The sequence below is a fragment of the Aythya marila genome, assembly GCF_965140915.1.
Source record: "Aythya marila genome assembly, chromosome: 2".
NCBI classification, from domain to species: Eukaryota; Metazoa; Chordata; class Aves; order Anseriformes; family Anatidae; genus Aythya; species Aythya marila.
The window spans coordinates 79,629,618-79,657,003 of NC_139043.1; the positions used below are offsets into that span (position 1 = coordinate 79,629,618).

The following is a 27,386-nucleotide window of genomic DNA, read 5'->3' on the forward strand; positions in this document are numbered from 1 at the left end:
CAGCAGAGATGCAGAGGTAGGAGCTGCTGCATATTTTAAGAGAAATCCATAAATTCCATGTTTTCCTTCCTGTTTGCCTCTGCCTCTGGCAGATCCTGTTCTCCAGTATCAGAACAGAGCTCCCACACCTTGCCTGCAAACAAGAAGTGCACTCCAATCTCTAATAGACCATTAAGATATTAGAAAAAAATATTAAAAATAGCACTCATTGTGAAAATGACAGCCTAATCAGTAGAGCATTCAAAGCCTGTACTTAATGTAATGTAGATAGATGGAACTAATAAAATATATATTTCCATCCATGTTTCTGTAGATATTATACTACAGGGAAAACTCACCATTTTAATCTAGAAGTCTTTTCAACATTTAAAATTTCCATTTTAATGCAATAAACTGATCTAATACAGTTAAATTATACTTTCCATACAATTTAGCTTCTCTCCTCTGGGAATCAGAAGAATCCATCTCTAGAAATAATACAGAGGCTGAAAGCTTCACACATGGTTGAGAAGGCTAATGAAGCTCAAATACATATATATGTTTTTGTAAATTGCAAAGTAACAACTGCGTACACGATGTGTTATTTATTAAACAGCTCTTTGAGAACATTTCACTAAGGCAGGATTACTAACCTTCAGCACAAGCAAGCCTCCCATCATAAAGGGACTGAACACAGTTAAGAAACAATAGACGGACGCAGGATCAAAACTAGGGAAACATGAAAAAGACATTACAACATGCCCTCAAAATGGCATTATGCATTAAAAAAAACGTACCATTTAGTTAGTCCTGTGTATATACATTTTTAAACAAGGCTTCCAGCCTTCTCTCCTCTTGCTCAAATATTAAATTAGCAAGGACTGTTTACACTTCACTTTTCTTTCTCTGCAATTTTTCTCTGCCGGTGTCTTTTGGGGAGCCATGCTGCTAATAAGCAGCCGAGCTCTCCCAAGTCATGCTGCCAATATCTTCTAATGGAAATTGAGATGACCCCGTAACCAAACAGTGCAGGCTTTTAGGGAACAAGTTACACAGAGCAGAAAAAATACCTTGCTATTATTATTATCACTGAATATTGCTTTAATTCTGCTGCCTTAATCTTGCGAACCAAATTTGTATTCAGTATACCAACTGCAGGAAGAACTGTTGTAGCCTACCATTTCTCAAATCAATGAGTAAGATTTACCTGTTAACAGAAGCTATGTTTCCAGTGCCAAAAAAGGCTGTCACTATGAAGAAAACCTAGATGCACTTAAGGAAAACACACCGCAGAAACAGCTGTAGTAAAACAAACCCAGCATTTTCCCCCTTCGTTCCAATTTAATTCCCAAATCCTGCAAATTTAATTCCCAAATTTTTTTCCTCTTCCCATCAGGCAGAGGGTTTCTGACAATGGCTCCTGCTGCTAGAGGTCCCTCTGGGTCTTTCCACTCCTGTTACAGCTACTGCCTCAGATCATTCAAGTCTCTGCATAAACAGCTTGCTACCAAATATTCAGCAGAATCGTCGTGATTCTGTATGCAGAATTTCTGAAGGATTAGGTCAGCATAACTACAGAAATTACGCCTCCCAAGAGTATCACATCATTTCAAGTTTAGTAACACAGCAGTCTAACAGCATAGTGCAAATCTGCCAGTTGAGATTTATAACAACAACAATTTTGTAACAAAGCAGAAAAAAAATACCAGTGGCACATAGGTCTAATGAAAATGCTAAGCATGTGAATTCTGAATCTTCTGGAAAATCAGGCTACGAGGTCAATCAGTGCAAGACTGACTTTTGGACCCTATATAGGAACCTTGAAAGATTCTTTTTAAGATAAACAACTAACAGGGTTGTGGATGCAACGTGACTGTTCTAGTAGAAAAGGCTTTGAACACCACTATTTCTAATTGTTACACATACCTGAGTTAAACAAAACAAAACACTACCTTCTGAGCTAGTATGTATCACACCTGCAAAGGAGACTAGCAAATTGTATATTTTTTCCAAGAGCTGAACAGGATACATTCAAGTGTTCTCAATTAAATATAATAACTTAATCTCATCTTAAGTGTTTGATATGAAAGAAGTACTATGCTGAAACTTTAAAAAATATAATCATATTGCTTGGGTCTTGTTTTGGCTAATTTTTAGGATCTGACAGCACTAATTTCAACATAGCTTTTTTTTTGTTAAAAAAACAGCAAAGTAGCAAATGAAATAGATGAACTCACTGCAGGATCTCAGGTTGTTTTCAGGTATACTGTATAAACAAATAATTTCAACTGCAGTCCCAGGATGAAAGAGAAAAGCAGTAACATTATCAAGATTTTAGAGTACTGAAAAAAAAATACCAGCAGTTGCAGTTACAGTAATGCAAAATAACTGCTATGCTAGTGAACAAGCAAACCTGAGCACAAACCCTTTCTAGCAGCAGAAAGGATATGCGATACATTTTATTCTAGGCCAAACTCTGGCAACACATTTCATTACAGTCTGCAGGAACTTTCCTTCTCATCTCATCTGATTGGCCAAGGCCAATGCCTGCCCCTTAACATTTTCTTCCTAATAAACTGCCAGAAGAGAAAAAACAAAATCAGAATTATTTTAATATCACCTTTTCCAACTGATTTGTGAAGGTTGAATGAATTCTCTACAGCCAAAATGTACTGAAAGGCAACCAAACTGAAAACTGATGCCCTTAGAATAAAGTTAAACTCAACTGTAATAGTTATAAAAGATCAAACTTTTCAAAGTGGCAAAGGAGACAGATTTCAAAGAAAAGTACAGTTCATTAAGGATTTATTTTTTCACTACTGTATACAAAACAATGTACAAGACTGTTGTCTTCTAAGCAATGCGAGTCAGATCATCTTCACTAGCTTCTGTATCCAACCACTATAAAACTAGAATTTTTTGATTATAGGACCTTGTGAAACAAACCCATTTTTTTCCTGGAAAGCAGCAGCCAAAAGGATACGAAGAAGAAAGACCTGCGGATGTCATCTAGGTGGAGCTGTCGAAACTGAGTTATATCAGTAGCATAGGCGAAGTTGAAAACAGCAAGCTGGGAAGACAGCAGAAGAAATCAATACGTTACATAATGGATGTACTTCAACAGAACCACCATATTTTTCACTGAAATGAATGAGAAATAAACCTACTTCCCTAGCAGCTGTTATTAGAGTGACATTATGATGAGGACTGCAAACTTACCCATATTTTCATTATACTTTAATGAATCTGCCAGAAAGATTGTCCTAGTGAGATGATCAAGTGAACACAAGCAGAGTTTCCGCTGTTATCTAGACTAAAAAAGAACTTCTATGACTTACATTTATCATCTTCTCTTTTTCCATCATAACTATTCCTCCTACACACACACACTTCCACTGGTCACAAGAACATGTGGATAAGGACCCACAGAAATAATAGACTGCAATCATCCTTAATTGACTTATGCTGTGGATGAGAATACTAAAATATTCTCCATCTCCTTCACTCTGTCACTTGACCTGAAGAGAAACTGTCTTCATGGAGTTTAAGAGGCCAAAGAACTCCTTTTCACTGAGGAAAAGAAAAACGTCAAGTAATAAACATTCAATACTGTCAACATTTTAATTAATGATCTCACATCAGAGAACTAAGGAGGATTCTCAAGTACAACATTTACTTTATGGCAGGTATTAACAGGTATTCAAGAGATGAATTTTCTAATCTAAAAGTGGGAAGCAGGGTGACTGTTATTGTTCCATTCACTTGAAACCAAAAGAAAAGTCAAAAGACATGCAGATAGTGACAACATAAACCATAATTACAGTTCCTTATGTTCTTGTCATTAACATTTGATTAATAGTGTTCATTACTGTTCAAGTCTTCTACATAATATAAGGCTTTAATAGAATTTAATTTTAAAACAGACAGAATATCAGGCCACCATCAGGCGGGCAAGCATCACAGATGGCTTGTCACAAGATGCAAAAGGTACAGTGGGTTCAGGAGCAGAAGAGAAAGTAGATCCCACTGAAAACTGCCGTGCTAAGAATTTCCTGCTATCACGGCCTTGCACTATGTTTTTTTCTGTTTGTGTGTGTGTTACCTTGTACATTTTTGCATTCAGACTCCACCTCTGTCACTTAAGATGCCACAAAACTTGCTCACATAAAATACCGCTAGTGTATGCAATATACATAAAAAGTGACTCCCATTTTCATTTCCAATATCCAGCAATAAATTGGTAAAACTTGTTCTCTCTCAAGTTGTAAAATTGTCTCCCTTGAGGAGACAAAATCACAGCATTTGTCAGATCCACTCTAGCAACTGCTTTGTCATGAAAGATAAATACCACCTCCTCTCTTACAAGCGTCTCTGGCCACTTCTGTGCATCCCTACCCAGATTCTCTGTGACCAGCACCAAGGAGGGCACAACTGGGAGAAGTGAGGAAGAACCACACTGCATACCTGCTTAGTTCTGAGCACCCAGACAGCTCTGCAGCAGGCATCCAGGCTCTAACCAAATCAATGGCAAAGCCACAGCCTGCTGAAACCTGGACCTAAAAGTTAAACAGCAGTGTGAGCAGCATGGGTTTTAAAAAGTGCTTTGAAAATTTTGGGGTGAAAGAAATTGCATTGATACCTATTACAAAATTCTGTCTCCGGGCAAATCCAAGAATGTTACAGCTTCAATTAAGTCTTCAACTCCTTGTCTGTCATATCAGAAAAAAAGGGCCATCTTTGATGAAAGAGAGGGGCAGGACAAAGTCAAATGAGATTTCTTGTATTTCCTATGGGTCATTCCAGAAATGAAATTATTTCTTTTCAGTCTTTACATGGACACTCACGACTGCCATCAGAAAGAAAGCACGGTGACATTGCACTTGATCTGAAGAGTTACTGTACCCTCCTCTGAATATCACCACATTCGAAGAACAGTTTGTAGCCAACAGAACATACCACTAAGTCAAACTGACTTGCTGCATTCCTAGAAACAGCTCTGATGCGAAACATCTTTTTTACAAGGTCACATTCCCATTTCATGAGACAGCTGTTACTGGCCTCCTAAGCTCAAAAAAAAGGAAATACAAAGTTTTGCTGTGCGAAAGTCACTCGGAACTTTATTGTTTATTGGAATTGTTTATCGTGCCTGAAGGAAAAAGATGAAGCTGATAATTAACTTGATAAAAGTATCTGGAGCTGTTACCTTTGGTTTGAGTGAAAGACCATAGTGCTGCAGTGCTTCTTGTTCCATGTGTATCCACACAAACATCAAACCAGAGAGCACCAGTGGAAACAGAGCTTCATACCTGAGTGACAACGTAATAATCATAGTCAGTGCAGTCACTAACAACTGTTTAACATCAAATATCAATATATTTTTTTCTTTACTCCAGTGATAGATGAACACTATAGCAGCACTCTTCACCCACCATTTCTGAGGAGTACACACAGTTGGTTGGTGAACTTTAAAGCCACACAGTGATTAAATTATAAAACTAGGAGAGGCAGACTGCTTCAGCTTTAGTCAGTTCTGTTTTGTACTCATTTCCTTATCTGATGGCTGCCACAACATTGGCTGAGTTCCCATCGTTATCATGACTGATTTTAACAAAACTCTAGCAAATAAAATCTAAAAGGAAAGGGAAGAAAAAAAAATGTCAAATTTGGCACCTGTTTTCTGCAAAACTGAAAGTTTCATAGTAAGATCTATTTGGAACTGAGGAGGTCCAGTCCAACATAGCATCTAGAAGTTGTGTCTCTTTAGGACCTAACCACACAAACTCATTCTGGTGGTCTCAGTCCAGCAGCCAGGAGAGAGGCATCTATATGATTAAAAGAGCATCACATTTTACAGAAGCTGAATGTCCTTTTTCTTTGCTACATACTAATCTACCCCAATAGCAACACCCATCACAAGAGCAGTGTCAAGCCATACTCTAATCAAGTCACCTCAGCTTTTCTAGAAGCTAGGTACCCAGTCTCAGAGGGGGGACTGCTGGTTTCTACAGCATACTGTAAGTAGCTGTGCTGTTCAGCTGGCCTTGATACTTCCACCTGACTACACCTAGGAAGGTGCTGGAGTTACCCAAGTGAGGCACCAGGCTATCATTACAAAATGTAACAGAGTGCTGAGGAGAAAATGCTTTTTGTATGGACAGTCTTGGGTTTGCTGCAATTGTGTTTTTGTTTTTGAAGAATTGTTTTAGAATTTGTTGGTCTATTTGAACATTGCAGGAAGGCAGCAAAGTACTGTAAGCGTTTAAGCAATTTGGTGAAGGGCCATAGTACAAAGAGGGAGGTTGTCATCCGCAGAATAATTTGAATGCTTTATCCAGCAACCAGGACAGGCTAAGAAGGTCGAGTTCAAGACTGCGTGTGTTGACAGGAGTAAGATTAGGATCAAAAACCTAATGGGAAAGTGGGAGGAAGGGGCAGGCAGGAGATAAAAAAAGAGATGTTTCATCTGAAATGAGCGTATCCACAAGAGGCAGCTATTGCAAAATGTCTGCTGCAAGATATTTTATTCCACTTAATTTTCCAGTGTAATTAAATCCAGAGGATAAGTGGGAGGGGAGGCAGAAGGGATGGTTCCTACACTCCCCATTAATTATGCCTTTAACAGCTACTGACTCTGGACAAAAAGTGGGTTGGCTGACATGGTGTTTTCTTCCTTTACAAGCTCTGGAGAATTGCCTGTTATCTGAAAAGGAGAAAGCCCTGCTCTTTATGAGGATCTAGCATCCCTTTGAAAAAGGATACTTCCATGAAAATATCTCTGAATAAGTTTCTCTCATTTTAGGGCTACTTGTTTCCCATCACGTCATTTAAGCCATAGCTACACACAAGTGCTGGGCAATTGAGAAGAAAGTTATTTATTTTTTTGTGAGGAGAAAAGCATGTACTAAACCAACAGAAGAAATTAAAACAGATTTTCTTATTTGGTGCAAGATTGTTTGAATACACATCCTTTCAGCCTCTGCTTGGTCTAGCTGAAAGGAATGTCAACAAAACAGAGTGCTTAGAATAAATAACAAGGAGAACTACGGAAGTTCCCCTGAAATTTTCTTTAGGGAACTAATCAAAGAGATAAACAGTGAGACTACAGCTGCAAGCAAGCTTTACACCTTTAAAAGGAATGTACATGAGATTCAGCAGACAGTTTCACATTTAGCCCCAATACTCATATGCAAGATCAATGCAAACAGAGTAAGAAAGAAGTACCCGGTGCTGAGGAGTAGGTAGGTGGCCATCAGGGAAAGCAGTATGCTGAACAGTCGCTGAAAAAGAAACGTGGGGCTCAGTAACGGCAACACTGAGGAAGAAACTGCAAGGAAAAGAGATCTGTCAGTCACTGTATGCAAAACATTTCATCATCAGTAACAAGATAACGTTCTTCAAATCTTGACATTTATGTATGAAAACTCAATACTGGCCGTACATGCCTTTCTTATTTTCAGAGGTTACTTCTGGTAAAGGCAAATCAGTGTTTGGAACATTTAATATTTATCAAAAGTAATTTTGGTTCTCTGTCATTTTCTATCATTTCTCTACAATCTCCTGGCTTTCTAGCTCACAACCTTTATAATTTCTCATGAACTGCTGTTCCCTTAAGATAACACAGAAGAACTACCCTCCAAAAACCAGTCAAACCTCACTGTTTACTACAAGTCTGAGAACCACTAACCACGTCCTTGAAGACCACCATCAGCTCTAAGACTGCAGTTAGGGAACAACTGCTCCATTTTATGAGACTAGGTAGCCTGCCATATTTTGAGGTGCAACTGTAAATACTAGTAGTACAGATATAGAAAGTATTGACTTATTAGCTTCTCTGCTGGAAAGGTTTAAAACAGGAAGGTTTAAGGAACTACAGGGGACCTATCTGTTGTGATTCATGCTTCTTGCCTTTAACCTGTAATGTGTTTTTATAATGCACATGTAGGGTCTAAAGAGTTGCCTGTGCTGCCCCTGAAGAGACTCTTCTAGCTGGGAAACTCCTGCAGGTAAGGATGGGGTCCAGTGGCTTGCAGGAGGTGAGGAAAACTGAGAAAAGTAGAAACGGGCTACTGGAAGAGAATGAGCAAAGAAGAAAAGTAGAGGAAAAGCAGCCAGGCACTCGAAGCAGGGAAAGGGAGAAGGAAAAGAATTGCCATGATCTGTCCCCTTTAAACCTGTTTCTTTTTAAAAATACTTTTTTAAACAGAATTTTATTTAAAACCTTTATAAACAAATGAGGGGGCAAATAAATTTGGTGCAATTCTTCATTGTGGCATGGTCCCCTCACTAGACTGAAATTTTCAAAGGTTGCCTCAGCACTGAGTCTTAATTAATACATATTCTGTCAAGAAACAGAAATAAAACTATAATACATGGAAAGCTCATTTGTTTTGTTGTGCTTATTGTCATAGCATATAATAGTGTTTATAGTAAGTGTATCAATGAAAGAGAGATGAGGCAGTTTCTACAAACTGTGGGTCAGCATGTTTTATTTCCTGGCTTTCAGCCTGGGCCACTGCTACAGTAAGAGAATGAGTGACTTCATTTCAAGGGTGCTTCAGCCTTTTGGCATTACTTTTAGCTTGCTGTGCTTAAAGAAAGCCTGGCTCAAGGAGAAACTCCAGGGACACTCACTGCAAGCCAGATTTGGTGGAAAGAAATTCAGTGTGGCTATGGGCCTCTCTGAATTAGGCTCAATGCATCAGGGTGTGCATGGGTTCCCATGCACAATCACAGATGAAAACAGATGAGTGTCTGGCAGGTGATAATTACCCTTTCCATCTCTGATATGTCATGTGAAATATTAGCCATCCAAAGACCTGCACATTTCTGGCTGACCTATATGCTGACCTGTATGCATCCCAGGACAAAATTATGGCATGAAATTACTCAAAATTTGGCTAGTTGCCATGGTAGATTTCCATCAACGAAAAGTACTAACATACAAAAGAAAGCTCTGTAGAATGTGGAAGCAGCTGGATTCACTATATACCTCCTGGATTTAATTCTGTATGTTTATAGTTCAGGTACACTGCAACAACCATGTGGCATAACAGCTGAAGCCAGCTGGACCTTTTGCAGGCCTTCAGGAACCCACCCATGACTAGTTTTTTGCCTGACTTCCCCCTCTCCCCACAACCAGCCTTTCTTTGAAGTTTTAAATTAGGCCTAAAATTATCATTTTTTAAAACACGGTAGACTTTATCACAAAGAATAGCTGGGGGATGAAGACACAATTTGCTAGAAAACACGTGATATCACGGTTATGGTAGATGCTAATGACAAGGCAGATGCTAGTTGTGGTTATGCAAGTGCCAAGGCATCTCTCTGCAACAGGAGCATTGAGGACATACTGTTGGATGCCTTAGGTTTCTACCTGCTTAGGTGTTTAATTATGTAAAGCAACTTCAACAAATGCATAAGGCTCCTACCTGGAATATCGCATCCACTTAAAACAATTACTTCCAGTCTGAAAACTTTCGCTAAAATATTCAATACCACCATGGCAGCAAACAGGGTGCATAGCTTGCTTCACTTTCAGTATAGCTTCTATCATAGACACAACACCATCAGCAAAGAGAATTTCTAATACACTTTTTCCTTATAACTGTAGACCTCTATGACTTCCCAAATCATCTCTTTGATGAAAAATATTTTTCTCTCACCATTACACAGGAGAGAAAGATAACCTTTAACCTCAATTCCTGCTACAGTAAGCCAAGCAGGACATCATTGATTTCATTGACTTCAAAAACTGCAAGGAATTCATCCACACAGAGACAAGCACTTAGCTTAGTAGGCTGTGAAGAGGCAGGAAAGGATGATGGAAAAGAGAATGCTCCAAAGAGAACTACATGACAAAGAGTATTCCTCATACACATAGTGATCACAATCAGTTGTATCAGTCTTGAATTAACTTGATCAAAGAGAAGAATGGCAAAACAGACAAGATCTGATTGTGTTACAGCAATGTCACCAATACATGAACGCACACTGTATCTGACATTCAGCAACTAGAAAACAAGAGCCATACTTCTTCCATTAAGCTGTATTTAAGTGTTTGGTCTTGTCTTATAGGAAACTGCTGCTTTCAGATTTAAAAGGGGATATGTTTAGCTTTAAAAGAAGTCCCATATTCCCAATGAGTCAGGGATAAATAATTCCTAACATTTTCTAATGGAGTCCTACAGAAATTATTTTAGAGCTGAAATACCAAAGGCATTACTTTACTGTGGTCTATAACCCCAGTGATAATTACATTTGTTCTGCTTAATCATCCTAAGATTTTAATTTAAGAGCAGTGAAAAATCCAGCCTTGTAAATTTTTTACTTTAATAGTTAGGTTCTAACAGATATCAAATGTATACTAACATCATTAGTTCACAAGTACTTTGTAAGGCAGCTCTGAAAAGCCTACCCAATACCCCAAGGATCTCTGTCATCGGCTGCAGCTTTATTTTTATTGAAATATAGCAACAATCTTTTCATTATTTCACTGTGCTTTAACTGGCTTGCTTGTAGAACATCTCAGATCACCCTTATCTGGCTTCAAGTAAAGGGAAAAGGGCCTTCGTACCATTATATCCCTAAAAGGGATCTTCAAGATACTCAGAATATTCAAAACAAAAGATAAAGCTACTTATAAGTCAAAGCTGTTCACATTCCATTAGAAACTTTAAAAGCAGTAGTGTTTTAGAAGACTAACACACTCATCAGGGGAAAAAAAAATTAGAAAAGAATAGTAAACATGTTTACAAACTATAAGGAGTTAAATCAAGGAATATGTGCAAAAGTAAGATGTTAATATTAAAGTGTCACCACTAGCCCACCAACCCCTAACACCACAAATTATCAGAAAAACAAGTTTGGGAAGCAAGATGTTCTTACCTAGAGTGGTCCAACTGATAATTTGATTGAATACAGGCAATCCCTGTTTGTTCTTCAGACTGTTATGGGTATTGCTCACAACATATGTTGAAAGCGCAATACTCAACATCTAGAAAGAAGAAAATCAATAAAACACATAATTAGTGTAGGGATCTCTGCCATCTCATACTAAATATGTAAATATGCTTTAGAGCTGCATAAACACCTCGTCTGAATCAACGCAAGAGTGGGAAGCCTGAGGAAGACTCTCTGATATGCAAGTAGAGTATTTCTACCTCTGTAGAATTTATGCCCTTTGAAAATTTTCTAGTCTTTTTATTTATTTTAAAACTTATTCATGCTATTTTTAAATAGCTTAAGTGTTCCAGATCAGTAATTTGCAGTGATATACCCTCTGTAAACAGTAACTCCTTAAACATTCACATAAACCACACAAAATATATGCCCCCAATTTTTTGCCAACACCTTATATATCTTGTGAACCCATCAAGTACCAATGCCTCTACTGATTTCCTTGCATTTTTTTTTGACACATTTGTAGGTATATATGTTTCGTATTTGCTAGATACTGTAAGAATCCTCCAAAGACTCAAAGCTCAGCATGGAATTCCCTTTTTATAAGCTAACCCCATTTATCACCTTCCCACATCCTCCTCCCCCTCTATTTTTCTTAAAATAAGTGCAAATATGAAAAAAGAACCAAGCACGGAGCAAATAAGCAGAAGAGCATTTGTCCTTGCATGGCAGCCATGAAGAACCAGCAGAACTTCTGTCTCTGCTGCAAGATCAGGCTCAGGGTGAAGGAAAGAATAGTTAAGAGCTTTGCAGGGGCAGCACAGTTGCCTCTGCTCTGGAAAAACACAGAAGATGGAAAGGGTTTTTGTTTTGGACTAATTCAGGAGGCGCCAATCAGTCATCTGGTAGGTGCACCCCCCAAAAAAACAACAAGATAAAGCACACCCTTAGGGAGATTACCCCATGAGTCAGTTATTTTTGAAAGCAGACAATTATTCAAGAAAACGTTTGAGCCAAGTTTTCAATTACTGCTATTTGTTCACAACTCCACAGTTCCACTAAAGGCAAATCAAGCATACATGGCACTCTGCAAACGTGCTTTAAAATAGCATTGCAAGATCTAATTGCTGTTGTTTTGTTTTTGTTTTTGTTTTTTTTTTTTAAGGCAAAGCAACTAAACAATGTCCCCAGCCTTCACTTTTTACCATGGGAATAGCTGCCACTTCCCATCCTGACATTAAGCAGTACCTGCCCAGAGGATGTATTTGGCAGTCAGCACCCTTTTTCGGCCCAGTTTCAGAGGTGCTCAGTATCTGCTGGTTCTGCTTAATTTCAGAGCACATGAAAATATAAGTTGTATTTCTGTGTGACATCAAACTAGGCCAAACCATTATGCCTTCAAAAGCTCAGATAATTGGCCCATTTACACCTCTGATGTTTATTTGGGATCTTTTCACTGCATTGAGGCCAGATCCCTCTCCCCTTTGACGTATCTTTTCAACTTCTCTGAGTGTCATGAGCTCTAGTAATCCCCCCTGCTACCTCCTAGTCACTGGTGAAGTCACTTCGAGTCATCACCCATAATATATCTTGTGCCTTGTAAGATTAGTGATGATCTGGGCACATCAGCAAAACCCCATTTACTGCTGCTAGATCTATACTAGGCCTGGGGTGGTACTCAGCATCTGCTGCTGAGATTTGTGTTCACAGTTTATCTGATGTGCAAAGTGCTCCCAGCTTTCGTTGATGTCTCCAGGACTGTGGAACGACACAGAAGCAACTTGGAGATGTAAAGAGAGGTCTCCAGCTAAGAACCTGTCTTCCTTCCCCCTGCACACCTCCTCTTAGTTCAGAGATTCTTCCTGAACAGCCCGAGAGCTGGCCATCTGTAGGTCTCAGCTAGAAAGAGGAAACCAAGAGTGACATCTGCAGTCCCTGCATGTCCTTGCCAGCAACTTCCCTGAGCACCACATGTGATAACAGCCCATAGAGAGGATGGTCCAAGAACCTGAATCATCTGCCGGGCTGCATACAAGACTGGCTGAAAATGCCCCTCCTGTCCCCAAACTCCATAACTCATAACTCATTTTTAAGCACTCCCGAAGCCTTCTCAAAGACAGAAGAGGCATTAACCAGAAAGCAATGCTCTCCTTGCCACAGCAAACCAAACTCAGAAAAAATAGTGTTATTCCCGCTTTAATGATATCAAAAGAAAACCTGAGAAACTCTTGACAATTTTTAAAAACAACAGAGAAGTAATTAGTATCCTTCTGCCTCAAGCAGACAGTGGCATATATCAAAACTACAAAACTGGGCTTGAACAAAACTGAAGATTTTGTTACAGCTGTAAATGTAAATATAATTAATTAATCCTGTATTTTCACTTTTATTTATAACACTTCAGTTGACAAATCTTTTTGATCATAATGTTTGGTTCTCTGTCTTTTTTGTTTGTTTCTTTAAGGCTAAGACCAATGTTGGAAATCCAGAATGAATACCTACAAAAGCCAGCAAACGAATGTGTAGCCTGTAAATGGACTCTCAGATCCATACAGGTAGGTAGCTCATACTCATTTGCCAAGGTGTATACTTGGATGGTGTCCCATCCATGGAGAAACCAAGACAAAAATATACAGCTCAGGACTGAAACCAAGGTGTTTATCGTCTCTGGGGATGGCTACATACAAGCTGTCATTTAAAAAAATAAATAAATCATTAGTTTTGTCTCCTCTGTGGGTCTCTTTCTGCCAAAAGGGGGAATAATTAACGTAATGGAACAAGCTTTGTTCCTTACCAGCCATGGCATCTTCACTACACGCTAATTCTCAGATGGAAAAGGAAGCTCACTTGGACAAGAAAGAAGAAAGCTGTATTCTGAAGAAAAAAAATAAGCACGACAAAAAAAGGCTAAGCAATGCTATGCCCCTTTCTTTCTCTGACATCAGAAGAAAACTGAAAAGGGAAGCATCTTTACTGAGATGCAATTCCAAAATAACTTGTGGTGAACAACTCAGGCAAGTGGGAAGAACTACTTGAGTCTTTAGGAAATGTTACCTGCTTTCTTGTATGAAAATGCATCTCATCCTAACTGAGCAGATGCAAAAATTTGAGATGAGAGATTGAAAATTTGAAATGAAAGATTCAAAAGAGGGGTCTTGCACGCAGACAGTACCAGAACAAGGAAGAAAGGGATTGAAAAAAGGAGTCAAGGGATCCTCACAAGAGAAGTTAGGCCAGATCAGCAGGGTTTTTTGCTAACAGAAGCAGTAAAGCTAGAACCTCCAGTTATTCCTTCTCTCTTGTATAGTTCAAAAGCTTTTGGTCAGAGTTGAACCTATAAAGACAGGTTAGCAAAGTTGCTAAGGGAATCCCAACCACTCTTTTTCTCCTCAGTAGTAACACATATGAGAGGAAAGCATTACTTTCAGTGACAGCTTCCAGACAGCACGCGTGGGGGAGCTGCACAAATTGTTCTCAAGAAATCCCTGCCCAGATGCAAAGCAAGAACCTGATGGTGCGTGCTTATGTGCAGGAGCGTCGGTAACCTGACCACTGCCTTTATAAAATAGCTCTTGTCTGGTGAGAAGATTGATCTCGCCCTTAAAACTGCCCAGGAGTTGTGTCTTGAACTCAAGAGCTCAAAATGTTTCAGATCAGCATTCTTGACTCCTCCTACCCCAGCCCCTCTGAAAACTCCAACCCAAAAGAAAAAGCACAGGGAGAGCAAGGGAATCCCAGTGTCTAGAAATGACACCAGGCTTCTGCCAGACATTTTCCTTTAGCATTCCTGTACATTTCAGAGCAACCAAATAAATTTCAACCGCAAAACAAGCTCTTAACCGAGGAACATATGTAACAGCTCTGTAATCTTCTGTCCCCCCTCTGAGTCTGAATGCTCTTCCTGCCCAATCCTTTCCTCACCCAGAGAGTGAATGATGGATCCCATATTTGTCACTCCTAAGAAAGCTATTGAAATAAAAACCTAATAGATAACAGCAATGAGATGTCGTTATTGTAAAAATATCCCCTGATTAAGGAGCAAGTTGAGGAGCTTTATGATCTTCTTACAGCTTGGGACAAAATCGAAGATGTTTCTCCCTGAACAAGCAGGCAGAACCTTTTCATCTAGTTAAGTTATTTCAGGGCTCACAGAATTTCCTGCATCTCTGAAACTGGCTCAAGAAGCATCTGGCATTACTCTTTGACTACTGAGCTAGTTCCCCCTTGTTTGTGAGTTTCTCCACAAAGTTACACTGCTGAGATGCTGCCACAGTTGTGTGGCGGGTTGATCTTGGCCCACCTAAGAGCACTCCCACTCTCCCAGCATAAGTTGTTTCTGAGCTTTCCAGTGAGAGATCCACAGCTGAGAATACACTGGAAATGTGTCTTAAATGCTTAGGTCAGGAACCAGTACTTCTCCTAGGTTAAGCTGAAAAGGTTAAGAGAAACCACGACATTTTAAGTATGTGCACACTCAGGTAAAGGCATTTTAAGACTTCAATATTCTTTCCCCTCCTCCTCTTAACCAATTTGAGCTCCATGCCTAAAAAGACAATATAATGAATGCATTGCTTAGCTCAATAGGAAATTGCAGCATACAAGTCATAACCAAGAAAGCTTTTAAGAAACACTGTTAGTCCTAAAATAAAACCATTATCTTGTAACAAGTTTTTTAAAAAAATGGGGACTGCAGACATGTAAAGTATTATTAAAATCTTAAAAGCTCTCTAGAACTTAATTAGCAACTAGTATGAAAAGATCTAGCTATTTTATTAAGCTGTGAAGAAAAATCTCATCTTTCATCTAAGAGAAGATTTAAAGAAAAGAAAAGCAGCTCAGTATCGGTCTCACAGCTGTTATTCAACAGCCACCCAGAAACTGGAAATAATCCCCTGAACCAGCAAGCTCGTCCTTAGTGTGCATGGACAGTCCTGCAAAGGTCAGTGGGAGTTAGATACACAGACTGAAGGCAGGAGTAGAGCATCAAATTCTTGGGGTAGAGCATCAAAATGTGCACGCACATCTAGGTACCAATGCACATAAAGGAAGAGCTTTTGGGGACACAACATTATGAGATTTTAAAATGTGTATTACCATGAGCATAGTCCTCTTGAAGACAGCTAAGGAGAAAACTCAGCAACAATCAATCTCCTTTTGAAAATTGTGGGTTTGGTAGGAAAAGGTTCTTAAAGTACACAAAGATTTACACCTAGAAACACTAACATTGAGAATTACTGTAAAGTAGCAACTGACCTGATAAAAATGTACTTTCATATCTTCATTATTTCTGTACTTATTTTCACTTTTACAAGACGATGCCAAGGAGAAGCCAGAGATCAAAAGAGTCAGCAAACCAGCTGCTATTCTATAAAAATAAAAGAACAATAAAATCCTTGGAAATACCACCAAAATTAATAAATCAGGACTTTTTCATAGACATGTTCTTCACTAAGATAAAATAATTTGTTACAGTATCAAGACAGAATATATTAAAGGAATTTTAACATCTAGCTTTGTTAAAACAAAATTCAGAGTCATGTACATGTTTTTTTTTTTTGTGTGTGTTTTTGTTTGTTTGTTTGTTTTTTAAATACCAGGCTTGTCATCCACAAATACATTCTTTTTGGGTAGTGGCAAAAATCACCATTTTGGCCACATACCTGCTTTGTTACCCATCATTTTTAGTTTTTCAATCACCACCATTTGCCTTTTGGCATCGCCATGGAGAGACTACTGACCAAAACGTCCATTTGTGACTGCTCTGCTCATTGTGTTGTCTCAGTCAAAACAAAAAAAAAAACAGCACAAATAGCTCATATTCAGTAAAATCGGTCTGCTTAATTGTATTACAATAGTAATTTTCAGGTAATGATCTAGCCAATACAGTAACACAACTGCAGGCTATTCACTCACAGAATGAAGATTGGAAGGCACCTCTGGAGAGCAGCCTAGTCTAACTCCCTACTCAGAGCAGTGCCAACTTCCACAGGCTGCTAAGGGCAACGTCCACTTGGGTGTTGAATAATTCCAACAACAAAAACTCTACAACCTGCCTGGGCAACCTGATCCAGTCTTTGACCATTTTAATCAGTGTAAAAAATTAAAAAAAGTTTCTTATGTTTAAATGGAATTTTGTGTACCTGGATTTGTGCCCATTTCTTGTCTTTTCACTGGATACCACTGAGAAGAATCTGAATCTGTCATCTTTACCCTTCTCCCCCGCTCAAGTATATACATACTTGGATAAGACCCTCCTGAGTCTTCTCCAGGATACCTGGTTTCAGCAACCAAGCTCTCCTCATATGACAGATGTTCCACTACTGGCAATCCAGGTTTGTTTCACCAGGACTGGGTAGAGAAGAATAATTTCCATCCCTGACTTGCTGGCAATGCTCTCCCTACTCTCCCAGGGCACCACTGCCCTTCTTTGCTGCAAGGAGCACAGTGATAGCTCACGGTCAACCCAGTTAGCCCTCAGCCTGCCTGATGAATAAGGTTGTCACTCTTCAGGTGTAGGACTTCGCCTTTCAGTGACTTTGTGTCACCCTTTGAACCTGAAAATTCAGCCGGTTTTCAGTCCACCTCACTGTCCACTGACCTAGCCTGTATGTTATCAGTTTTTGTATGAGGATGTTATGGAAGACTGTACTAAAAGGTTTGCTAAAAGCAAAATGAACTGTATCCACTACTCTCCCCTTGTTCAGTCAGCCAGTCATCTCATCTTTGAAGGCTGTCATGTTGGTCAAGCACAATTTCCCCTTCGTAAATACATGCTGACCACTCCCAATCACCTTCTTTTCCTTCATATGTTTGGAAATGGTTTATTTCCAGGATTAGTTGCTTCATTGCCTTTCCCAGTGATTGATGTGAGATTAACCAGCCTGTAGTTCCCTGGATCCTCCAAATAAAGCGTTCCCTTACCTGATCCTCTTCCACTAAGAGGAAGTTGTCCTTGCTCCAGACTTTCCTGCAGGTCTCAGGGGTCTGAAGGCTGTGGTTCCTTAAGGTCAGTCATACCAATAATCACAGAGGCAAGGAAGGCCTTAGTCTATTCCAAGTCCTTTGCCACCAGGTCCCCTGTCCCAGTGAACAGCAGGTGCCACATTCTCCCTAGTTTTCCTTTGGCTCCTGTATGGCATCCTAACTCATCCTGCACATTGAGACAAGCATGTCTATGTTCCTCCTGGGTAACGCAACCCTGCATTCACCTCTTGTGTGCTTACTTTTTATGAAGGAGTTTAGTCAGGATCACACTGTGCAAGTTTTATTAATGTCCTGAAGAAGCGCTGGCCTGACCTATAGTGCCAGTGCTCAAGAACAGATTTAATAAATGCACCCATTTCTCACTGGCACTCTAATTTCATCCTGTGGTATCTTCTCTTCCAGTATTTCCTTATCTTCAATATCATGAAATGTCACATGAACATATACTTTTAATTGCTGCTTCAGGGCTTTGCAATTTCAAAACTCCCTTGACAAGATTCAGACAGGTACAAGCTGTTTTAGAGGTACAATGTTTCATTAGAGAAATAAAAAGGAAGATTTACGGCCAGGGTAAGGTGAATGTAAAGAAGTGTCAGGGAGGAAGACCTGAAGGTAATTTAATTCCATTTTGATTTCTAACCCGTGCTAAGCTGTTATAAAGAAGAAAAAAGCTCACAACCAGCAGAAATACGTATCTGTATATACAGCCAAGAGACAGTACTACAGCCATCACTCATCTGTCTTGAATATTTCTAATATGCCCAAGCACCAAAGGTTTTCAATGGATAAATTTAAATTACAGTGAAAAATATTGCAGCAGAATGTAATAATAATTTTGAAAATATCTGTGCTCTTAATTCTATCTGCAATCTTCTGTCAGACAGCAGCAGGAGCTCTTGCAGTCTAGGTTGATCTGAGTCTCCCTGCAGTAACTACAAGGATACCACAAGCCTAACTCCTTCAGGCCAACCAACTGGACTGCATCCAGATAAAAGAGAATGCCTCTATGATGAAAGAGTAGCACATAATAGGAGAGCTCTCGTGGTCCTATTCGTTCTATTTCTCCGAATAACTCATTAATTACACAACATTATTCAAAGACAAAGTATTTAAAATTAGATAGAGAAATTCAGAAAGATGCTGTCAAAGTAAACTGTTTTTGAATAAATCTTCTTATTCACACATCACTGCTATTTACCATGGCTGTACCCCAGTGAAGCTCCTCCTTTAATGACAACTTTATTTTCATGTACAATTTGCAAATTCTGGTATTGTGAAAAGTATTTTCCTCCACAAGAAATCACAGAATAATGCAACAAGCAAATGGATTTGCCTTTCTTTGAAGTACTGCAAGAGAATTAAAAGTCTCTCTTCATTGACATTAGTGACTAACCGATGTCTCTATAATCATATCATTTAAATTCTGAATTTCAATATCTGTCTCAGCCAGCTTTCAATAACACAACTCCTCACACATATCAAGTCAGTCTAAATTTCAAATATCAAAGAGGGAAACAAAACACTTAAACAGCAAGACAAGATCCTTACACCAGAGGAATGTTCGATTCTCTTCCTACAACAGGCATTAAAGGAAATACTGCCAGGAGTGCACACAGAACAGTCCAGATCAATGTTGTTGTCTAAAAGAAACAAAAAAAAAATGGGATTTTTGGAGGCCATGTGGACAGACAAAAAAAAACAAACAAAAAAACACAAAAAAATTTCATTGAACTGAAATTTCATTCAGCTACAAGCACCTTCCAACAGACAAAAAAACCACCTATCTATCAATAATAAGATTAACTGGAAAAGGCCACAAGGTCATTTGTATTACAGCACTTTGATTTAATACAAAAAAGAAACTAATTCACACAGCTGTCAAAATCCCATCAAAGACAATAAGAATTAAAACTAAGCTTTAATTTTTATTCTTAAAAGCGCTTTCTCAAAGCGTGGCCTTCACGCACATCACAGTCACCAGAAAGCTGTTGAGTAACCTCACGAAGAAAGGAATAAAACCATAATCTCATCAGAAGTTTGCAGCAGCTAACTAATCGCCAATCTCTAGCGATATGCTAACATTTTTCAGTCTTTGAATCTGAATGCCATTTGATTTACCTACCATAATCACCCAGCTAGTTCTCTAAATTCTCTGCTATGAGGGAAAAAAAAATTCACAGGTGTTTTATTTTCAGTAAAGTCAGGAAGAGATACATCACTTAAGATTTTCAAGCTCATGTCAGGTTCTACTCCCTGAAAAGATATTTTCAGGGCTAGAAAGCATCTTCTTTGTATACCCAGCTTTAAGACGTGTTACTTGATTACTGAGATACAATAAAAAAAGCAAAGAGAAACCTACATCACAACAGCTCTTGCAAAGCACGAAAATTTGGGTACAAATTTTAATTTCAATTAAAATGCTAACGCTACTCCAGACCTCTAGGTTTTAGGTATTCTGCAAGGTAAGAGAAGTTTCAACAAACTAATGGAACAGCTGTCTGTTATATTAAAGATTGTGCCACTTCACATCCTTATCTACTGAAGCAGAGGAGGTTTTTTCCTGTGAGAAGCAGTAGAGGAAGCTGCCACTGAGGAACAATACATGCCATTTGACTGTGGACAATAAAGACATGACAAGCATTTTTCAGTAACTTCTTTTTTTTTTCAATTAAAAAAATATATATTTCTTAAATGGTGGCATTTTCACCAGTCATGTATGTCAATGCTTTTGTCACTGTAACAATTCAATAAATGATGTGCACTTCATATGACTTTAAACCAACCATTTTTCTTGTCACTACCAACAGAAAACTGATAGCTAGCTCATAGCTATCCTGGAATGAGGACAGAAGCATGACACATGACAGCAACAGCCAGGATACTGGACTCCAGGAAAAAAAACAGAATTCTGTCAGGTTGTAATCTAGAAAGATTACAACTGTTCTTGCCTAAAATCAGTGTAGACTAGGATGCATGACAGCTGTCAGTCAAAATGTCTGTCAAATCAGTTCTGATTCTTAACCAATCCTATTGCTTGTCTCGTATATGAGAATTCTATCCCAATCACATGAAATTCCCTTGCTTTGCTACATGTTGCTGATAGAGATCAGAGTTAGAGCATAACTGAAAATCAGAATCAGAAGCAGCATTACAAAAGAGATGAATCCCAACATCCTAAGATGCAATCATCTGCCAGTCATTTAAAATGTTTTTCTTGTTGTTGTTGTTAAGTAAAGCAATAAAAACCATACAGTACCTTTGCTTGAACCCACAGCTGTGTGATCACTGGCCAGCCAGCAAACACAAGAAGACCCACAGTGAGTGTAGCGCGGTAGAAAAAGCTGAAAACCTAATAAAGAAAATTCAACATAAGATTGAAAACCAAGCACATTAATAAAACCTACAATTCCTCAAAGAGAGAAATGGTAGCAATGAGATACCCTGTTGATACATACAAATAAGATACTTACTAGTATTTCAATTCCCAGTATAGAAATCAAGATGAATCCTAGAGACTGACTGATTGGAAGCGACCGGAGATTTGCAGTGAGGTTTTGAATAACATGAAGTCTGTTCAAAACAATGGAACACAATAACCATTACTGTAACACAACAGAAATAATATAAAATTTTACTGCTTTGAAGGACAGGGGCGAGGGGTCAGAGCACAAGAAATGACTGAGGTATTGCAGATCCTGTCTGCAGCTAGAAATTAAGATTGGGTGATGGCCTGAGGCTCCTTCTGCCCAGTTTTATTTGATATAAAACCTACAATAAAAACCTTCATTTCTTTCTCTCCCATTTCTGGCATATCTCCATGAGTATTTGGACAAGCTTCAGACTCCTTTTTATCCAAATTGACTCTGAGTTTATGAACATCTTTGGTTATGCTGTGCTTAATGTCCATCGTAACTGATGAAACATTCACATGCTTTAGAGGGAAAAAAAAAACAGTTATCTCTTCCAGTGTTTTATGAGGCAGCTCATTATCTAACTGCAGTTGGTCTCATTTTCCCTGAATAATACCTAGTTGGTATCTACAGAATTGCCAGTAGATTATGGAAGTAATAGAAAACAGAGAGGAAGAAGTCTTGTTGAAAGTGAGGTATTTAGTCAAGTTAAAGCCAAACAAGACCAGTTCACTTCAGTATCAGAGCACAATCCTCAATATGACTAGCACATCTTCTCCAAAAGCAGCTGGAGTTCAGCACACCTAACACTCCCAGGATCAGACCATTTCAGAATAACTAAAGAAAAGGAACAACCCACTCCATTTTACCCATTTTTGGTCAAGATTTTAGCACCTGTTTGTTCCAAAGTACTGAAAACATCTCATCTTGGAATAACATGAATTTATTTTTGCTAAAAGAAAAGATATCTTCTAGAACTGGAAGCGGCATTAGTCTGTTTGGAAACTGTTCTATATGTCAAGTGAAATATAAACCAGAGTACTCTGGAATGTCTCAGAAAACATTTCACCAAATTTAATTACAGTTGTATCTATTTTTCTTCCAAACTTACAGAAATAATTTAATTATCAACAAAAAGGACACACAGACCTGGTTTTATAAAACATGATTTCTAAAATGTATTCTTTACTCACTCTCTCATAACTGCATACCATACGGGTACGGGCAGCAGACAGTATATATAGTATGTCCAAGGAGACGTTTGGATCAACAGGAAAAACGTTATCATCATCCCAACAAATGTAAAACCGTACAAGAGCGCTGCAGATTCCTGAAAAACAAATGGTTAGACAAACATCACTAAAACAGCAATGAAATGGTTTAAACTACAAGCTATTTTCCACTTGTGGAGTTACACCCTAAAGCAAATGCTATGTTAGAACAGCCACTCAAGCTGCCTCGTGTCTATGAATACAACTCTGGATGCTGTTTCCACAGCCCGATTAAAAAACTGCAGATAGATTTGAAGATCTACTTCTAAATATTGCTCTACGTAGGGTCCTGCAGTAAACTCTGCACAGGCAAAGTGCACTTGTACAATCTGGAAGCCTAATGCGTGCAACACTATTTAAGTTCAACAGAAGCTTGAAGTCCAGTGGAAGTCAGAGCATGAAGAGTCTTGGAAAAAAAAAACACAACTCTTAAATTTAGGTTCTAAAAATAGACTCGAAGTATAACCTTTTGAGTTCAAGTTCAGAGCATTACAGTCAAAGCATTTAATGAAAATTCCATTAACACACGTCTCCTTCTCCTACTTGAGGCATTTATAAGAGAAACAAATTAAAATACAAGACATCGACTCCTACTGAGATCAGCTCTTCAGGATTTAGTGGCAGCTACCGAAGGGAGACTGCCACTAGCCTTCCACAGCTAAGTTCCCCTACGTTACTCCTGATCCCCTGTAGTTTCCACCTTTGGGCATTAAGCTAAGCCAGCCCCAAATTCAATTTCCTGCTAATAAAGCAGAGATGAAAGCAAGGATGGTGGTGCAGGAGCTGCCCTGTGAGCCAACCCAATTTTTCCCGGTGCAAAGACTGATGCACCTGCTGAAGAGGCAGCACAGGCTGATGGGGACTAATCAGCAGTTAGCAGCAGGCTCTCACTTGCACAAAGAAGAGCATTAAACAGTCAATCCATCCACCTTTTACTTGGTCATTGAACTACTTTTCCTTCTTCAGGTAAAGGAAGATTACATGCAAGTTTGAAATGAACAATTTTATCTTTTGGTATTGCAACTTGAGGTTGTGAAGGCAGCTTTAGCAACGGAGCAGTCCTCAGCACAATGGGTAGGTAATGACTGAAGAATCTGTTTTCTTTTAATAACAGAACTGCCAGTTCCTCTGAATGAGTTATTTCAAAGGATACACGACTACGCTAGATGTGCTGAGAAGACAAGACACTCAATTAGCAGGTCACATCGATGGGTTAGCAGTTTTTGTTCTCCTCCCCGCCGTAATTGACATAAAACTGCCTTGATCTAAGCTGACAGCAAATGCAAGTTCTAAATGATTTTTAAAATACAATTTCTGCTAAGATACGCCATTAAAGGGAAAAAAAAGTCATACAGAAAGCTGACCTAATGCAATATGGTTCCATTAGTTTTAAATTTTACATTTGCTGACACGTACACAAAATGAATATGTATAGATACGATACACACACAATGGAGTTTATTGTCGAACGAGTAAACCACACACAATCAACGTTTTATTCCACGCTGAGATAAAGATTATACAATCCAATAGCTGGTCATGCATTGAAGACAGAAACTGATTTCACATTTTCTGTGAATGTTTAAAATTAGATTAAAAGGTTAGGCTTCTTACTAAGTGAAACACCCCACCCCAAAAGAAAAAAAAATGTTTTCTCATAAGCAGCATAAGAAGCCACAGACTTTTATAGATGACATATACAGGATATGCAGTTTCATTATTCAAAGGCTGCTACTGGATTTTATACGGCTGTGCTTTGCACAAAACTATTTGTCAATGGTAGATTAGTTTCTCAGCAATATTCTTTAAGTAGCTCTGATACTATCTGTAAAGCAAATAACTTCCATGTAAGAAGCATCAGGCTCACACTGTGACTCCCTGAATATATATGAACACAAACAAACAAAAAAAAAAATATATATATATACAGAAAAGGGCCTGTTATAAAAAAAGTGAAAAGAAAAATTCTACATGCAACAGAAGGAACCTCTTTTTTTCCCCACCAGTGTTGCTGGCATAAGTTTTGCGTAACATTTTTGAGATTTTACCTGTTGAAAGTAACGAATTATTTTAGAAGTGAAATTTTATGTTGACTAAAAATACTACATTTTTGCTTATGCTTTTAACATACCCAATATTCAGTCTAATTTTTGTAATTATTCTGTTCATATCTAACATAAGCATCTTGGACTATTTCTTCTACGTTCTTTGATGAAAGAAAACCTAAGTAATGCAGTACATCACTTATGAATATTTTCTGATTCAATTCTGTTTGATCATTTTCATTAAAAGCCAAGACTCTCATTTCAGCCAGTTGTAAAAACATCAAGATAGCACGATGGGAATTTTCTCAGAGTAATATACTGAAGGCAGTACAGATGCTACAGGAATACTCATTGCCAAATTAAACAATTTCTTTTACTCTGAAACAAATCCTTAAGTCTGGGAGGGTTTTTTTTGTTTGTTTGTTTGTTTGTTTCTCTCCATAAAGCTTTCATCTTCCCCTGGTGAAATGCTAGCTTTTAGCTGGTTCTCCTTTTTGAGGTCTCTCTCTTCTGATGAATGACTGAAACAAAAATGAATTTCCTAGGATTTTGGATTTTGTGAAAAATCGAGCCATTATAACCTTGTTAAAAAGAGCTTCCTCTTTGATATTTTCTTCTCTACTCTTGCAAATCGTAAAGGGCAAGAGTGCAAGCTGACCTGTGAAACCACAGTTCACCTTTCAATTAAAACAGGTTATACATTTTAAAAATGCCATCATAGAATTGCAAGGCTTCTGAAGACTGATTACCCACCACTACTGAGGACAGGAACAAAAGAATCTACATGCAAATTTTTTGGCCCTACGGTAGAAAGCAAAAATCAAAATGGAATCCAAAAGTCTGTATTGTTCATTGTATAACAATGCCCATTACTAGAGTGCTGACTTTATTACAGTTAAAGTTGAAAATTGACTTCTGGTTAAAGACCGATTCTCTAATAGTTTTTTAGCATTTAGTAAAATGCACAGTTGTAAGAAAGAAACTCAGAAAACACAGTATTGCATATTCTGACTTGTAATGCATTGGAATACTGATCTGAATTAATGGTCCAAACAATAACACCAGGCAGGATTACAGCAGCTGTTTCCATCTGTGGTCAACAGAACAGAACAGTGGAATGTGTGCAGTTTTATCTCCTGCACAGAGGCACCAGGCACACATAACACTGAAAACAGGGAGAAATCACTGCATATTTCTGACCTACCTTATTACTACTCTGGACAGCCTTAGTCAAATTGGTATGGGTCTTGACAATCACCAGAATCACGTAAGTCGTCCATCCCATGAAACCCATTGCGATACTTAGGCCCAGGAATAATCTGTCATACGTATGGTAATACGACAGGCCTTCCAAAGCAAGGTTAATCAGGGTTTTGCACAGAGATACCTAGAGACAAACAAAAAATACAAGCAACAGTTTGAAGTAACGTAAGCTCCATACCACGAATCAACCCAACCAACAACTGCAGCTCAAGCAGTTCTGCTGTTCCAGGCACGTGTCCTCTGTACATCCAGGTATGGTGTTTTGGCCAACATCAACTACTGGAGTGTGCACCGCTTCAGACTCCTGTTGGACATAAAGTCAGCCATCACTTGGCTCTTTCACTACCCAACCGAGCCATGACAGTGGTTGAGATGCTGAAAGTTTCACAGGCAGCACATCTTGAACACCATCTATTATAAAGCATACCACTTGTTTGTCCCATCAGCATTAGACCTTTACAGGTGACCCCCTGAAAAAAAAAAGCAGTCACAAGCTTCTGAGAGCACCATATTTAAATAGGAGGATGACTATGGATACAGATTATACTGGACTGTACTAAGTTTAATCACAAGTCTCTCTAGCTCACTACCTCCCTCACTGTGCTGACCCCAGTGATTTTCCCAAAGATGGGAAAAAAACTGTGTAATTTATGGTCACAGAGGATTCTCTGATTGATGGAAAGATCTGTAAGGAAGGGTATAATAAGAAGTTAAGCACACATCATGATGCTTCTTTATATGCCCAAGTATCCATTAAATACTTTGTTATTACTATAATTGTCTTTATTAATTCGCCTGATATGGTTCTCAAGGCTAGGCACAGTAGTGGACATATCACATCCATCTACCAGTAGAAACAACACTCTTTTCTCTTGGAGCACTTGATTTCCCGTTCCTGCTCAATTTGAGGAAATGTCCATCAGTAATGTGTCATTACTCCCTATGACCCACAAAGTACTAGGAAATTTGAAAAAATCTGCCTTGATCAGATAAGAGGTCAAGTACAAGGATAAGGGCAATAATATTTAACATTCGTCTCGCTGTCAAAACCATTTGAGAAGCACTCTTACACATAGAACACTTGGAAGGGCACAAAGTTCCCCAAAATAAATGAATTATAGTATGCCGATATCATCTGCTTGCTGTTATCTGTTAAAGCAGGTGACAGAGATCCTATTAAACCAAGAAGTTGGGACAAAGTTTCAATCAACAGAAAAAAGCATATCAAATATTGAAGAGCCTGATCTGTTAGTCCTCAAAAGAGTGATCATGAACACATAGGGTACCTGAAGCAAACAAGGGGTAAAGTCTGTGTATAAGAGGTCTCGAGTCCCTAGACCTCTGGAGCCTCTGAGCAAGCCCAAGTTCAGATGAAAGAAAGCTGGAGAGGGACTCTATCAGGGAGTGTAGTGATGGAGCAAGGAATAATGGCTTTGAACAAATGGAGGGGAGATTTAGATTAGACATGATGTGAGGAAGTAATTCTTTATTCAGAGCACAAAGCGCACATGGGCATTAGGGCTGAAGATACACCT

General features: G+C 38.6%; 1 protein-coding gene across 4 annotated transcripts in view; it reads right to left on the reverse strand.

The window, feature by feature from the left end:
• Nucleotides 1-27,386, reverse strand: part of PIGN (phosphatidylinositol glycan anchor biosynthesis class N) — a 113,329-nt gene that overhangs the window by 16,057 nt on the left and 69,886 nt on the right. For all 4 annotated transcript variants that reach the window (XR_014316808.1, XM_082752275.1, XM_082752276.1 and 1 more), the window contains 12 exons: nucleotides 25,793-25,975; nucleotides 22,466-22,602; nucleotides 21,333-21,432; nucleotides 21,119-21,211; nucleotides 19,411-19,502; nucleotides 16,132-16,243; nucleotides 10,864-10,972; nucleotides 7,201-7,303; nucleotides 5,183-5,285; nucleotides 2,963-3,049; nucleotides 1,187-1,242; nucleotides 633-708 (listed from right to left, as the gene is read on the reverse strand). Coding sequence is in view for 3 of the 4 variants with exons in the window: in XM_082752275.1 (XP_082608401.1) it covers nucleotides 633-708; nucleotides 1,187-1,242; nucleotides 2,963-3,049; nucleotides 5,183-5,285; nucleotides 7,201-7,303; nucleotides 10,864-10,972; nucleotides 16,132-16,243; nucleotides 19,411-19,502; nucleotides 21,119-21,211; nucleotides 21,333-21,432; nucleotides 22,466-22,602; nucleotides 25,793-25,975 (1,251 nt within the window). In the remaining variant the exon portion in view is untranslated. The remainder of the gene's footprint in view (nucleotides 1-632; nucleotides 709-1,186; nucleotides 1,243-2,962; nucleotides 3,050-5,182; nucleotides 5,286-7,200; nucleotides 7,304-10,863; nucleotides 10,973-16,131; nucleotides 16,244-19,410; nucleotides 19,503-21,118; nucleotides 21,212-21,332; nucleotides 21,433-22,465; nucleotides 22,603-25,792; nucleotides 25,976-27,386) is intronic.